Raw genomic sequence first — 15,076 nt, 5'->3', positions numbered from 1 at the left:
AGATTTTTTAAGAGAAGATTCGGGTCCTGCTGTGGTGGGAACCCTCACAGGCTGTCTTGTGGGATGACCACTTTCAGCTGTTGGGTGAGGACGGGGTGTGTATGGGCTGAGATGAGGCCCCGTGGACCCCTGGGACAGCAAGGATCCCTGAACACCAAAGTGTGGCCTTGCAGGTAACTGTCCCCAGACAGGACGGGTCCTTCTTCCTGCCACTTCCCCAGCTCTTGTAAGTAAGAGGCACCATGGCATCGTGTGACTCGGGCCTTGTTGTGTTCCAAGAAAGGCTGCCCCCATCACCATATCCTAGAAAACCATTTATTGGAGGGGGTTTAAGGGTGTCAGCCGATGGAGAAGTACTGGGTGCAGAGGTCCTCCCGCCGGCCCAGTAGACCCACAGGGGGGATAAACTCAAGGGGCACCGGCTCCGGAACTTTTTTCTTCAGGTCCCGCTCGAAGACCTGGGGGTCGGGTATAGGGCTTTCAGGTGTGGGTCCCCATGCCCCCTGGATCCCTGCAGTGCCTGTGTGCCCACTGAACCCCTCCCTATAGCCCCCTACACTTGAGGGGCTCCCCTGTGCCTCTCCCCACAGCCCCCGTCCCCCAGCTCCCTGCACTTTTTCCCACAGCCCCTTCAGACCTCATATGGAGTGAGCTCCAGCAGTGGTGCGATGCTGACCTCGGGGGGACACAGTGCCTGGTTGATGACACTGGCCGCCTTGGACACCTCAGGATGGTAATGCTTCTGTAGAGCCTGTGGGTAGGGGGCCAGTGAGGACATAGGCTATCCATCCCCTCAGGGTCAGTGCTGTCCCAGAGAAGGGGGTGGGCACTCAGGGAAAGGCAGGTCATCTTCAGCATGGCCAGGGTGGGGAGTCTGGGGACAGTGTCCAGGAATCGGAGTAGCCGGGTAGGATAAAGGCCAGCTGGTGTGGGGGAAAGGGTGGAAAGGAGCAGGAGTGAAGTTGGGGGACTCACCTGCAGCTCCCACAGCGAGCTCTCCATGGCTCGGCTCTTAGCAGGGTCCTGCTCTCCAGGGTCGTAGGGATCTGTGTCTAGCTCTGGGGACAAGGTCCAGACCTGGTGGGTGCTAGTCCATGCCAGGATCCTCCCCATCCCCCTGTGCTGCTCCACTTCTGGGTCTCATCCCCACTTCTCCCTCACCAGGCCCCCAGCTGGTACACCAGGACACGGCAGAGCACAGGATCCTCCTGTCGCATGCTGTCCCCCTGCTCCCCTAGCACATCTCCCCCTCACCTGGGCCCCCGGGCCGGTGCACCAGGACACGGCAGGCAGGATGACGGCGCAGCAGGTTGCAGATAAAGGGCAGGACCATGAGCAGGGCCTCGGGAGGTGCGGTCAGTGCCAGGCGGGACAGGCGCTTGGCGAAGGCGGCCACCAGGTAGGCAGGGAGGTGGCTGGGAGGCAGGAGATTATGAGCCCAGGGCTGCAGTGGGGATGGACCCATAAGAGGATAGGCACCCCACTTAACTGCCCCCCCCACCCGCCACTCACGAGGAGGACAGGAACAGGTCAGCTAGGTGGAAGAAGCGGGCCCGGTATTTGACATGGAAAACAGACGGCTCCAGGAGGCTATAGAGCTTCTGGTAGAAATCAGGATACTCCCTGTTGATGGATCAGAGTTAGGGGACCCCTGGCTCCTAAGCACAGGTCCCACCTCCTCTACCCTGGGAGGACTCAGCCTAGTGGGGGGACAGGAGCCCCACCCCCACTCACAGGTTGTGCTTATGAATCAGGATGAAAAGTCCATTCAAGGCCAAGAGGCTGATGGCTCCCCCTGCAGAGAAAGGAGACCTTGACCTGTGGGCATTCAGGGCCCCACTCAGAAAGGTCTTGCGGCCCGACACAGAGCCTCCCACCGCCGCCCCCTAGGTCGAGGGCCACCCTGTCCCGTCCCGCAGGTCTCCACCCTGCTCACCAACGTCATAGGCACTGGTGAGGAAGTCCATCAGGAGGGTGGGCTGGGCCAGGTGTGGCAGGATGGCCTCGTGCATGATCACCAGCACCTTCTTGTAGAGGCTGACGGGCAGCTGGCGGCACAGGTAGACTCAGTGGGGCTGCCCACCTGCCAGGACCCCGCCGCCCACTGTGCCCGACCTACCTTGTGCTTGAGGAAGCTCAGCCACATCTGCTGGAAGACCTTCCTGTGCTCCTGGGGGACAGGGGAGGTGAGGTCTGCCGTCCACATCCTCACCAGAAGGCTGGCCCAGCTCTCCAGCCCCGTGCGCCTTGCTGGGACAACAGTACCATACCCCCACAGGGATGGTCACCAGCACCCCTCTCTCGTGTCTGTGGCCTCTGCATATCAGGGCCTGCACCTAATCTCAGCTCCAGAGGACGCCCCTGCATTCCTGATGCCTCTGGAGGTCTCTGTGCCTCCACTGAGCTGTCTGTGGGACACCCCAGACCCTACCTCTTGCTGTTAGGCCACCAGTGAGCACTCACCCCCACCCCAGGCGCCTCCCAGCAGCAGCTCCATGTCCCCCCCGCAGTGAGTGTCGTACAGACACCAGTGGGCCTCACCCTCAGATGTGCCACCTTCCACGTGTCTGACAGCTCTGTAAGGAAAGGTGTGCAGCTGAGGGACCAGGTCTGAAGCTCCCATTTCCCGCCACTCCCCAGGAAGGAATAACTCTTCTCCCAAGCTTTCCCCTGGGATGGGAACCCAGGACATAGCAGTGTCCCCGCTGCCTCGGTCACTTACCCCTGTGTTTCACGAAGAACCTAGGGGTACCACCTTCCTGGCGAGGCAGGCTCACAGCCGACAGTAGGGTGAAGGCATTGTTCCAGAAAGTGACAGGGACCTGCATTAACTTTGCTTAGCATCTGGGAGCTGCCCACACACCCCCTCACCCAAAGAGAGGCTGGTGCTCACCTCCACCCGACCATCGGTCACTCTGGCCACGGCAGCAGAGGCCACCTGCATGGTATGGTAGCGGATGTCATCATACTCTAGGTAGCTCTGGAGCTGGGACAGGAGCAGAGCGCAGTCCTCTTCTGGGGACAGCAGGCCTTCCACCACCAGCTGTGGGAGGCAGGGCTCAGCATCTCCCAGGGCAATGGAGGGGGTCACAGCAGATGGGGTGAAGTCCTGGCCAGGCGCGCCCACCCACACTCCCTCAAGGCTAAGCGGCCTCTGTCTCCAGTTTCCTGTCCCTGGTCTCCTTCCCCACAGCACTCCCCATCCCCACCTCAAGATCTACAGCTCTCTTGACACCTCCTCCCCACCTCAGAGTCTTCTCCAGCCCTCTCCCCATGTTTCCCTCACCTGTTCCCCATCTCAGGCCCACTAATCCCCCTTCCCTGTCCCATCACCCCATCCCACCTCAGGAGCCCGATGAGCCCCTCACCTTGAGGAGCTCGCGGGGGAATAGGTAATGGCCTTCCCACTTGGGCTTCTCCAAGGGGTGAGAGCCTTCCACCTGCACAAACTTGAGGAGCGTGCTGAGGGCCAGCTCCTGGGAGGAGAGGGAGAAGTGATGGTGACGCCAGCCACACACATACCCCTGCAGCCCAGGCCTGAGGGCCCCTCAGGAGTGATGGAGCCTCTCACAAGCAGACCCCAAGACAGGTCAGGGACTGGGTGGAGATGCAGACACTCCACCGTCCACGGATCAAGAATGAACAACAGGTTCTGCTGCCATGCCCCCCACATCCTTGCTGACAATACAGCCACTTCTTGAAGTGTGTGGACAGGACAGCGTCACAAGGCCACCTGCCCAATGGGAACTCCCTGGTGGGCTTCAGAGAGACTGAAAAAATGCAGGTACAGGGCCATGGAAGGCACCTGGTGGAGTTGGCCCCCATGGGCACCCTGATCCCTCTTGTAGTCTCATGAGGGCAGTAAAACCTGACCCAGGCCTTGGTCCTTAGGCTCCACGGGAAGAGAGGACCTTGGGCATGTGGAGCCCAAGGCCACACACTCACCTTGACTTGGAAAGAGGGGTGGGCCAGGAGCTCAGCCAGGCCAGTGCAGCAGCTGTGGTAACGGTGCCTCATCCACACCTTGTACTTGAGGGTGGCTCCCTGGGACCCTGCAACCAGGGATGTGGATCACATGGGGGGAGGGGGTTCCAGCACATTCCCCCACAACCCTGGAAGCTCAGTCCACACACCAGGAATTGGAACAGATCACTATGACCCCAAAAGGGTGAGTTTAGCACCTTTGCAAGCAGGGGAAATGACTCCAATGCTAGGACTGCCCTCTACCAGATACCCCACTCCCTCCCTGCACCCCAGAATGCGGGCCAAGGGCTGGGACATGCAGCGCTGCTTTTAAGCAGTACAAAGTCTATTACACAACGCCAAGTCATACAGGTAGCAAGAAACACAAAGGGTGTACAGCTGTGTACTGTCAGAGGCATGAGGGACCAAGGGTCAAGTTCTGGTGCAAACCAAAAGCTTAGCAGTTCAAACACACCAGCTGCTCTGCAAAGGAACGATTTGGAGCCCTGGAAACCCCACGGGCTGTCGTGAGCCGAGCTTTAACTCTTCTGACTTTGCAGGACTGTCCTGTTAACACCCACACTCCCGGGCCCTACGGGATAATCCTGTCCTACAAGGGCTTGCCCTCCTAGAAGGAGCTTTGGGGTGCTCCTCGGGGCCATGTTGGTACAACCCCTCGCTGATGCTGCGTGATCATGGCGAAGGGGGATTCTTACCTGTCATGATCGCATCCTCAGAGGGCAGCCGGCCCACAAACAGCTCTCCCCGCTCCAGCAAAGCCCCAAAGAGGCGGCTGCATATGCGTATCCCTTCCTGGACCTCCTCCTGGTTCTCAGACTGCGAGGAGAGGCGAGACTGTGACTACTGCCGTGCACACTACGCTCCATAAGATTCCAGCCCCCTTACCCCAACGTTGACCCCGCCATGACCTCACGCATGTGAACTTCACCGGCAGCCTCATTTCCACCAGACGCTGCCAGACCTTTGAAGTCCTAAACCCCATTTCGTGTCTACTCGGGATCGGCCCCCGCCCAACCTCGATGCGCCCCCACCCCCGTCGGGCGCACCTGCAGCGCGGCCAGGATGTCGAACACGGCGTTGGCCTCTCCCCGGCTGTCCAGCACCGCCTCCAGCAGGCGACCCAGCGCCCGGCTCGCGCCGCCGGAGCCCCGAGCTCGCTCCATGCTGCCGCCACAACCACAACCACACGCAGAACAGGTGGGGCTCCGCCTCCGTCGGCGCGCCCGTGACGTAGCGTCGCGTCGCGTGACGTAGCGACACGCCTCGTGACGTCACTGTCGCGCGCCCGCCGGTCCGCCCCCTGCACGCCGCGCGCCCGTCGGTCCGCCCCCCCTGCACGCCGCGAGCTCGTCTGCCGCCGGTCGGCATGGCGCTTTTCCACGTCGCACGGTACGCGGGGCTCGAGGCGGAGGGGTTAGCGGATGGCGAGGCGAGCAGCCGGGCGCGTACGCTGCTGGAGCGGCTGCAGAGTCGGGCCCGAGAGCGGCAGCAGCAGCGGCAGCAGCAGCAGCAGGAGCCGGAGCCCGAGGAGCCCCCGGCCGCGAGGAAGCGGCGGCGGCGGCCGCGACGGAGGCGTCACGGGGGCAGCGCGGCGCCCAAGGACCCGGACGCGCCGCCGCCGAAGCGGCAGAAAGGGGATGTTGGGGAGTCGGAGGCGAGCGCAGGTGGGGACCGGTCGGAGGAGGGGACGCTTTCTGGGGAGGGTCACCCCGTTTGAGGAGGCGCCGCCTGAGGAAGGGGTTTCTGCTTGGAGGAGTCGTGTTTGGGGAGGGGGCACCATTGGGACTAGAGGTTCCTGCCCGAGAAGGGGACCCCACCGGGGGAGGAGCCGTCCAGGTTCGAGGATTGGGAACCGGCTGGGGAAGCGGGCCTTGCGTAAGGATGGGGAGCTGTCCGGGGGGGTGGTGTCCTCGTTGGGGACGGGCACTGCCCCGCTGGGGCCTATTCTGGGAGACCGGTGCCTTGAGGGGTTGACCACTCCGTCCGGCCCGCAGAGAGCAGCGATGAGGCTTCGGCCGACAGCAGCGTGGGCGCCAAGGCGGAGCCCCCGCAGGCGGCGGCAGAGGCCCCGGAAGGAGACGCCCCAGAAAAGGCTTCTGGACCGCCAGCCCACGCCCTGGTGCTCGGGGGCTTCGAGAGGAAGAAGGCGCCAAAGGTGAGCAGCCCGAGCCCTGGCTCAGCCAGGTGCCCAGGCGAGGCTTGAAGGTACACATGCGGGGAGTGTGTCGAGGTTGGCCCCATAGAGCCATCTCCTCCCGCAAAGGTTTACAGCCAGGAACCCCAAAGTGGGGGCGCCGAGTCGACCTTGGTCACATGCGGTGGGAAGTCTGAGAATGTTCAGCTACTAAAACCACCAGTTTTAATGTGTTTAATCGTGCTCGCCCCAAATGATCTCTAAAAAGAGATTTTTTAGCGACAAGATTGACTTGAAAGCAGAGCCATGCTTTTTGTGATACAAAGTTTCTACAAAAAGGGATGAGAAAACCCACAGGGAGCTGCCTGCGTGAGTGCCTTCAGCAGACTGGAATGAACGTCTCCGTAAAACTCGAGACCTTTAAGGGAGCTCTGGTGGCCTCGTGGAAAGAAGCTGTGTTGTGATCCCAAAGGCGTGGTGTTCGAGGTCACCAGGTGCAACACGGGATGAGGATGGGCAAGTTAACTGCCTCAGAAAACCCGCCAATGGGTCAGCTGTGGGTCACTGTGATTCAACGATACACAACCACCACCACCACTTTAAGACCATTTCCTCAAGTCTGCGGTTATCATCCTCATAGTTTATCATACAGATAGTACTTAAAATTGACCAGAGTTTACAAATCGTGTTCTTTCATCTGCTTACATACCTTTTGTTAATGTAAACTACGGTGTTCTGCTGTGCCTCAAGTGGGCTCTCACTCAGAGGCCCTGCCCTCCTCGCCATGGTCTCATGCTCAGGCATCTTGTGGTCAGTGTGTTGGTCCAGCTTGTTGACAGTCTTTACTTTTTTCCCTAACTTGAGCTCCTTGCACGTTGTACTTTTGTCACCTCCTGCTGCTTTTTGAAATCTCTTGTTCATTTCTTACCTCAGCGTCCCTTCCCCATGTTTTGGCTACTTTTTGTTCCAATGCAAGTTTCAGGGTCTCTCTGGACATCCGTTTAGGTGTTGTTTCCCGCCGCTGCTCCTCCCCTCCTTCATTTATCAAGTCCTTGAGGTCATTAGTGTTTAACATGTCTATTCTTGAGGTGGTTTTATATTAAGTTAGGATACACTCCCTGCCATATCCTGGTTCTCCTGGACTTTTTCTCACATTCAGAATATTTTCATTTCTATCATTCAGTCTCTAGTTCATTTCTGTCACCAAAACTTTAATAACTGCTAGTCCTTTGTTTCCAACTGGTGCATTCCACGCACCAGTGAATATTAATGTGTCTTGATTGTAGCTGGTAGAAGTTGTCGATTTTTTTAGCCTTGAATTTTGCTGTTGGTATATGTGAATAATGGGATGGATGACGAAGAGATTGAGAGTGTTCACAGCTTCACTTTGCTCAGCTCCACAGTCAGCACTCTTGGTACCAGCAGTCAGGAAATCAAAAACCGTATCGCGATGGGAAAGTCTACCGTTAGGGACCTCTCAAAGGTACTCAGGAGCAACAGTGTCTCTCTGGAGACTAAGGTGCGCCTGATACAGGTCATGGTATTTGCAATCGCTTGTTATGCATCAGAGAGTTGGACAATGACTAGGGAGGACAGAAGGAGAGTGGATGCTTTTGAGCTGTGGTGCTGGAGAAGGGTACTGAATGTACCATGGACTGCCAGGAAAACAAACAGATTCATCTTGGAGAGGATTAAACCAAGCTGCTCCTTGGAGGCAAGGATTCTGGGGCTTCGTCTGACATACTTTGGACATGTTGCCAGGAGGGACGGGTCCTTGGAGAGGGACATCATGCTTGGGAGGGTGGAGGGACAGCACAGGAGGGGAAGACCCTCTATGAGATGGATTCATTTGGTGACTGGGATGGGTGTGTCAGAGGCGGTGCGGTTGGCGCAGGGTTTAGAGCTGTTGTGCATAGGGTCGCTATGAGTCGGAAATGACTCGATGGCACATAACAACATATGTGAATAATAGTTAACAGGATCATGTATGAGTGTTGGGTAGTATCTGATCACTCATAACACTGTATGGGTCATGTCATTTTGTCATACAGTGTGTGTCTGATTCAAAATGGCCAATCACAGTCCATCTTAAGCATTTACTGCATACATTCCATGTTCTACTTAGTACTGGGTATTTGGAACTGTTTCTCCTCATGTTAGGTAAAAATAGGCAGGTCCTTCACTAGGAGCAAGCTTTCCTCCTCCTGTGTGATTAAGATAGACTTCACTCAGAGGCAGCAGCTCTTTCCTGGTCACACTTTGAGGACTTCCAACCTGAGAGGCTCATCTTCAGGTCATACAGCCGGTGTTATTCTATTGTTGAAAGGTTTTTTAAAAGGCCTGTTATTCAGAAGTGAATGGTCAGTCCTTCTTAGTCTAGAAGCTCTGCTGAAGCCTGCCAACTGAGTGATCCTGCTGGAAGGACAGCCTGGTGGCAGTGCTTCCAGTGTTCACGGCCACACACGCACCACCAGGGCAGGGTACAGCAACTGACAGACGAGCGCTGGTTCACCGAATAGCCCAGTGTGACAGTGCCCCAGACAGCTGCGTTGTGCACAGCCTTGCCCTTCATCCTGCTTACCTAGTATTTATTCCCCTCAATCCTGCCATTTCTCCAGGGATGATTCAGAGTATAAACCTTTCCTTACTTAGCTTTTTATCTTAATGGTCTTATGTGTCTTCACTTAAACCACCTATTTCAGAAATTCCTAGTCGTTTTTCATGGTGTGGGATGCTCCATGTGTTGATGTACTACAGGTTTTTAGCCATTCTCCCATTCAACAACATACAGATTATTTCCTGCTGTTATTATAAATCATGCAACAGTAAACGTGGTTGTGTGTGTTGCACCTTTTATTTTCCTGGGAAAAATGTGGTAGGATTGGTGGATTTAATGCTTTTTCTAATACCAACTTTTGAAGGAAGTCCTGAACTGTTTTCCATAGTGGACGTGCCATTTTTTATATTCCCACCAGCAGTGGGTGGGGGGAAGACACTCCACCCCCAACCTGCAGCGTGGCTGTACCTCCTTTGTATAGGTTAGATCCAGTAACTGTCTTGCTGAGTCTGAGATTTTCTATATACAGGGTCCTACAATCTGAAAATGTACTTTTAGTTATTCACCAATTTACGTGCCTTTTATCTACTACTTTTGCCATTTTGCCAGTACACTATTGAAAAGGGGAGTGGGATGGTGCTTTGAATCCCTCTGTGAGAGTAATGTTGGCTGTTGGTTTTGTGTTACACGAGTGCAGGCAGCATGGAGATGCCGTATCTGACCTCTGCTAACTCTACACAAGGGAACTGTCCCAAGCAGCCACCACAGTACAAAAGCAATTTCTATAAGATCAGATGTGACCACAGGCCATTTGACCTTCCAGTCTCCCGGCCGAAGCTCCCTTAGTCCTGCAGTCATGGCGTCATCCCTCTGGCAGGGTTGGGGAAGGCTACGGATGGCCCTGTGGGCAGCTGTCCTGAGTCAGCTCTGTCTCACGTTGGGTCTCTGGTTCTCTCCTGCTGCTCCTGCAGGAATCTCTGACACCAAAGGATGTGCACTGATCTCCTTCACCAGCTTCCACCTTGTACCTGCTATGTATGCTTTTAATTATGTTGAGGCATTTCCCTTATAATTAATTTGTTGAGCATTTTACCAGGATAGTCTTAAATTGTGTCCAGGGCCTTTTGGTATCAGATGAAATGATTATCAGTTTTTTGCAACAAAGTTCCTGAGTGATAATGGCTTAGTTTTCTTTAATCCTGAAGTCTGTACATAGAATTTGGGAATGTTCCCTTATTCTACACGTTTGGTAGAATTAGTTGATGATGCCCTTGGGGTGAGGATATTAGGCTTGGGAGTGTTTTTATGAACTGTTCACTTTCTTTTGTGATGGGTCTGTTTAAATTTTCTACCTCTTTGTTAGCTTAGTTTCTAAAAAGTGCTCATTTTCTGTAGATTTTGTAGCGGCCTCATGGTAAAGGTTATGTAGCCAACCCAGAGAGCAGCAGTTCAAATCCACCAGCTGCTCCACCGTAGAAAGATGGGTAGCCTCCTTTTGTGGTATTTATTTCTTCTTTCCTTCGTTAGTTCACCAGGGATGTGTTTTTAAAACAACCAACTATTTTCAGAGGCAAGGATAGTGATGCCCTCATATTTTGGGTATGTTAGGCTGTTTCTCACAAAGGGACAATGGTGGCCCAGGACAGGAGAGTTCAGATCTGCTCTTCACGAGGTCACGACAAGTCCTGCTTGACTCAGCAGCACCTAACAACGCCTGTCAGAACACTTTCCTTGCTCTTCTTTTTCTAGTGTCAGAGGTGTTGGGTCACAGTGCTGATTTTGGTTTCTCCTCTTTTCCAATGTGTTTATTCTTGTAACATGGCCTCCGAGGACTGCTTCTGCTGTGTTTCAAATTTTTGGTAATGTTTTCATTTTCTTCAAGAAATTTTTTATTCCATTTCTTGTACCCAAATTGTGGTGGTGTGTTGCCAAGTCAGTTTCATTACACACAGGAAGAGACTGCCCATCTTTCTCCCTGCCCAGGAACAACTGGTGGATTTGAACCATGTGTCTTTGGGATTGCAACACAGCTTTTGGGCTGTAGTTTGATGTTCCAGGGGGATCTGATAAAGCTCAGGCCATTTCCATGGAGCTGCCTGGGGAGCAGCCTCTTTGATGCATTTGTTACAGAATCATTATGGATAGACAGCTGCCCACGTCTACTGGGCCCCATCCCCCACCAGGACCTTGCCACCTGTCTGAGGGTTCCAGATCCCAGCAGCCCTCGGTTGGGTTCCCATGTTGCAATGGGCAGATGGCTTTCGTTTTCTAGATTCAAACCGCTGACCTTCATGTTAGTCTACAAGCTGTCCCTACAGTTGCACAATTTGGGGATGTATCTGATGGGTTGGATTGACCTTGGAGGTTTGGTAGCTGGGATAGCCTGTCAAGCCCCTAACCAGGCTTTACACTACGCCAGTTCTTAAACAGCTTGGCAATTCTAGGAAGAGTGAGAGCAAGCGTCCACAGGAGCGAGCTCTGAAGTGGGCAGACAGCTGGGTCAGGTGTCCTGTGGTAGGTGACAGTGGTCTGAGCACAATCTTTAAGTAGATGTTGGAAAACCATGAATCTCAGCTAGAGGAAAGGGCAACGGATCCAGCAGTGCTTCTTTTGGCTGCTGTTTGAGAAATTCCAACAGAGGCAAGTACATAGCTTGGCTTCTTGTTCACTGAGTAAAATTAATACTGCAGTTAAACTGTTAAGTAAAAGGAAAACTGAGAGCCTATGTAGAAAACTTAGATAAATGATAGAACTCTTTAATAAGTGTCTAAGGAAAATGAACTTTTAAAAGCATGGGGTTTAGGTTGTGGAGGGAGGAGAACACTAAAGATACCAAATTTATAGACTAAGGAAATGAAAAATAAGTTAGGAGTGGTAAATTATAGTAGTTAATTGGTTCCACAGAATAAAGACTTGGTTACTGTAAGTACAAAAGTAGGCCTCTCTTAGTGTCACCTAACAATAACAAGACCTGTATGCTAAAAAAAAAAAAAAAAGGTGGTCTCATCATTAGTTGTTTAAGAATAAAGTTGGAGAAATGCTACAGGCTTTGCTGAGAGGGGATCCTGGGAATGTGGACCGTTTGCAGAAGCTGTTTTCCATCCTTGGTCAGAGCACCACTGCACCTCCCTTTCTGACAGGTCCAGCCTTTCCTGCCCAGGTGGCTGGCTGAGCCGAGCCGGGTGAGGAGGAATGTCACCGAGCACCTTGTTCCAATTGAGGACATCCCCGAGGTGCACCCTGACCTACAGAGAAAGCTGCTGGCCCAAGGCATCTCCTCCTACTTCCCTGGTGAGGCTCCGGGGTGGGTGGGTGTGGGGCAACTGTGGCCCCATCTCTGCTGCTTCTGGTCCGGGGTGGTCTCGCCCCACAGTTCCATGGACCACATGGATGGGTCAGCAGCTCACCCAATGTGGCTGGGTGCCTGACCACCTGCCCCTCCACCAGTCCAGGCAGCTGTGATCCCCACCATCCTGCAGAGTGCAGCAGGGGGCTTCCTGGTTGCCAGAGGGGGATTCCGGCCCAGAGACCTCTGTGTGTCAGCCCCCACGGGTAGTGGAAAGACACTGGCCTTTGTCATTCCCGTGATCCAGGTGAGTGAGGGGACCCTTTCCTGCCCGTGGCTGGCCAGGCATGGGGAACAGGCCTGGCTGACCAAGGGTGTGTGTTATATCTCCACCATTAGGCCTTGCTGCCCCGTGTAGTGTGCCAGGTCCGGGCCCTGGTTGTGCTGCCCACCAAGGAGCTGGCTCAGCAGGTAATGGACCCCAAGGGTGTGAGTTTGGGACCCTCTCTCACCAGGTGGGGCCACAGCTCCCAGGGATGACACACGTCTCCTCCAGGTGAGCCGGGTGTTCAACATCTACACGGATGCCACACCGCTGAGGGTTGCCTTGGTCACTGGCCAGAAGTCTCTGGCTAAGGAGCAGGAGAGCCTTGTCCAGAAAACGTGAGTCCTGCAGTAGGCGCTGATGTGGGAAGCCAGGGCAGGAGTTCCCCACCCCCCCCAAAGACACTCAAGGGCTCTCTCTGACCACAGGGAGAATGGCTACCGCTGCCTGGCCGACATACTGGTGGCCACCCCCGGCCGCCTGGTGGACCACATCGACCAGACGCCCGGCTTTAGCCTGCAGCAGCTGCGCTTCCTGGTAGGCCGCTGACCTGATACTCAAGACTGGGAGTGCCATGTCCCTCCTGGCTCTAGCCTCTTCTCACTCTTGCAGGTGGTGGATGAGGCCGACCGCATGGTGGACAGCATGCACCAGTCCTGGCTGCCGCGGGTGGTGGCAGCTGTGGTGCAGGGTGAGGACCCCTCAGACCCCTGTGCGCTGTTCCAGCGGACCGTACCACGGGTTGTCACTGCTGCCAGGTACCCACTCCTCGGCCCTCAGTCTTCTCCTGTCCTGGGCTCCTGCACCCACGGTCCCCCCCCTTACTCTGTATGCACCCCCCCCCAGTACCTGGACCCCCCAGATGCCTCTGCAGAAGCTGCTCTTCTCTGCCACCCTGACCCAGAACCCCGAGAAACTTCAGCAGCTTGGTCTCTACCAGCCGCATCTCTTCTCAGCGGGGCTGGAGCACGAGGGCCCAGACAGCACCGAGGGCGATGCAGGGGGGAAGTATGCCTTCCCTGAAGGGCTGGAGGTGAGTGGGTGCCCACAAGGGGACGAGGTGGCACCCAGGGCCGAGCCCAGCCAACCTTGCTTGCCCCTTGCCCTCAGCACCACTACGTGCCCTGCCGCCTGAGTGCCAAGCCACTGACCGTCCTGCACCTGATCCTGACCACGCAGCTCTCCAGGGTCCTGTGCTTCACCAACTCCCGCGAGAACGCACACAGGTAAGCAGGGGGACAGGAATGAGGCCACCTCTCCCTCTGGGACCCGGTGCCTCACAGTTCCTGTCCCCAGGCTCTGCCTGCTTGTCCAGGCCTTCGGAGGGGTGACGGTGGCCGAGTTCTCCTCGCGTCAAGGGCCTGGCCAGCGGAAGCGGATCCTGAAGCAGTTTGAGCAGGGCAAGATTCAGCTGTGAGTCCCAGGCCAGGGTTACCAGGGTCAAGGGGTGCACATAAGGGACATGGCCAGGGTCCTGCTTGACTTACTGGAATGTGCCCTGTCTGCAGCCTCATCAGCACAGACGCCACAGCTCGCGGCATCGACGTGCAGGGTGTGGAGCTGGTGCTTAACTATGACGCCCCCCAGTATGCGCGGACCTACGTGCACCGGTGAGTGGCCGGGGGGGGGGGAAGTCCTGGGGAGGGGACCCGAGGGGCAGCTAGACACACTGCTCTCCCGGTTCCAGAGTTGGACGGACGGCAAGAGCTGGCCGAGCTGGACAGGCCTTCACACTCCTGCTCCGCGTGCAGGTGAGTGACCACTGGACTGGGGGCGGGTGGGGGGGGACCAGGCCTCCCACCTGAACACAGCCCCGTGTCCCCTCCAGGAGCGCAGGTTCCTGCGGATGCTGGCCGAGGCGGGCGTGCCGGAGCTGGGGCGGCAGGAAGTCCCCGCGGAGCTGCTGCAGCCGCTGGTGCCACGCTATGAGGAGGCCCTGGCCCAGCTGGAACAGACTGTCAGAGTGAGGGCCGGGGCCAAGAGGGCAAGATAGTGAAATGCATGGAAGAGAGAAGGGGGGGATCCTCCTTTCTCACAGTGGGACCACTGAGGGCCACCTCTGTTTTTTCTGCAGGAGGAGCAAAAGCAGAAGAAGGTGTAGTGGGGCCCTTCCAGCCAGTGTGCTGACCTGAAAGGATGACACGTGGGCTGCCCTGGAGTCTGCGTCCAGGTTGACAGGTGACATCAAGTGCCTGCAGGTGTCGAGGGGGAACACAGGCTCAAACAGCAGCTCCTTGAGCTGTGAGAGGCCACCCCACCACCTCGCTGTGCCAAGTGACACCAGGACTATAAGAACATCACGGGGACCAGGCCTGAGCCGACTGGACCGCCAATGGGGACAGAAATCACAAAGTGATGAAACCGCACCTGCCTCTTGCCCAGCTGACAACAGCCAAAGTAGCTCCCGCCTCAGGACAAGGCCTTGCCGGGGGCTCGGCGCCTCTCCTCCTCCCCGCACAGTTGAGGCTGCCCAATGGGGGGCCCAGGGCTTTACCTCTAAGCAGCTATTCCTGGGGACTGTGTGTCCATAGTGGGCTGGGAACCCACCTGAAAAACAGTGAAAAGGTCCTCCCCCCAGGCCTTGCTGCTGTCCTTCCCGAACTGTTACTCATGGAGGGGTCCTTGCCACAGTGGCACACAGCTGCCCAAGTTGGCTTTCTAATAAAAACCACCTGGGGCTGGTGGCCTGAATGATCATTGGGAAGCACTTCTGCTGTTCCCAGCGCTGCTGAGAGGGCAGGGATTTTGTTTGGGGTCAAGTTTAGCACAAGAAAGTGCTCCAGGTTTGAT

The 15,076-nt window shown here is 56.0% G+C and overlaps 2 protein-coding genes across 2 annotated transcripts; one reads left to right on the top strand and one right to left on the bottom strand.

The window, feature by feature from the left end:
- Positions 1-338: 338 nt before the first annotated feature.
- NOC4L (nucleolar complex associated 4 homolog (S. cerevisiae)) lies at positions 339-5,147 on the bottom strand. Its single transcript, XM_006901002.1, has 15 exons — positions 5,031-5,147; positions 4,680-4,800; positions 3,946-4,052; positions 3,369-3,476; positions 2,894-3,043; positions 2,723-2,822; positions 2,542-2,576; positions 2,120-2,170; positions 1,937-2,048; positions 1,735-1,795; positions 1,513-1,623; positions 1,255-1,415; positions 976-1,058; positions 638-751; positions 339-458 (listed from the first exon to the last, which is right to left on the bottom strand). The coding sequence occupies exons 1-15, from the start codon at positions 5,145-5,147 to the stop codon at positions 339-341; spliced, it is 1,551 nt and encodes a 516-aa protein (XP_006901064.1).
- Positions 5,148-5,350: 203 nt separating this feature from the next.
- Positions 5,351-14,387, top strand: DDX51 (DEAD (Asp-Glu-Ala-Asp) box polypeptide 51). Its single transcript, XM_006901001.1, has 15 exons — positions 5,351-5,648; positions 5,979-6,139; positions 11,816-11,966; positions 12,123-12,268; positions 12,361-12,432; positions 12,518-12,624; positions 12,715-12,823; positions 12,899-13,044; positions 13,133-13,319; positions 13,397-13,512; positions 13,583-13,699; positions 13,795-13,896; positions 13,974-14,037; positions 14,115-14,249; positions 14,361-14,387. Exons 1-15 carry the CDS (start codon positions 5,351-5,353, stop codon positions 14,385-14,387), a joined length of 1,938 nt encoding a protein of 645 aa, XP_006901063.1.
- The last annotated feature ends 689 nt before the right edge of the window (positions 14,388-15,076 follow it).

This window comes from Elephantulus edwardii, unplaced genomic scaffold, assembly GCF_000299155.1.
Source record: "Elephantulus edwardii isolate Elephantulus edwardi_28Jun2011 unplaced genomic scaffold, EleEdw1.0 scaffold00304, whole genome shotgun sequence".
NCBI classification, from domain to species: Eukaryota; Metazoa; Chordata; class Mammalia; order Macroscelidea; family Macroscelididae; genus Elephantulus; species Elephantulus edwardii.
This window is presented reverse-complemented; position numbering and strand designations above follow the sequence as displayed.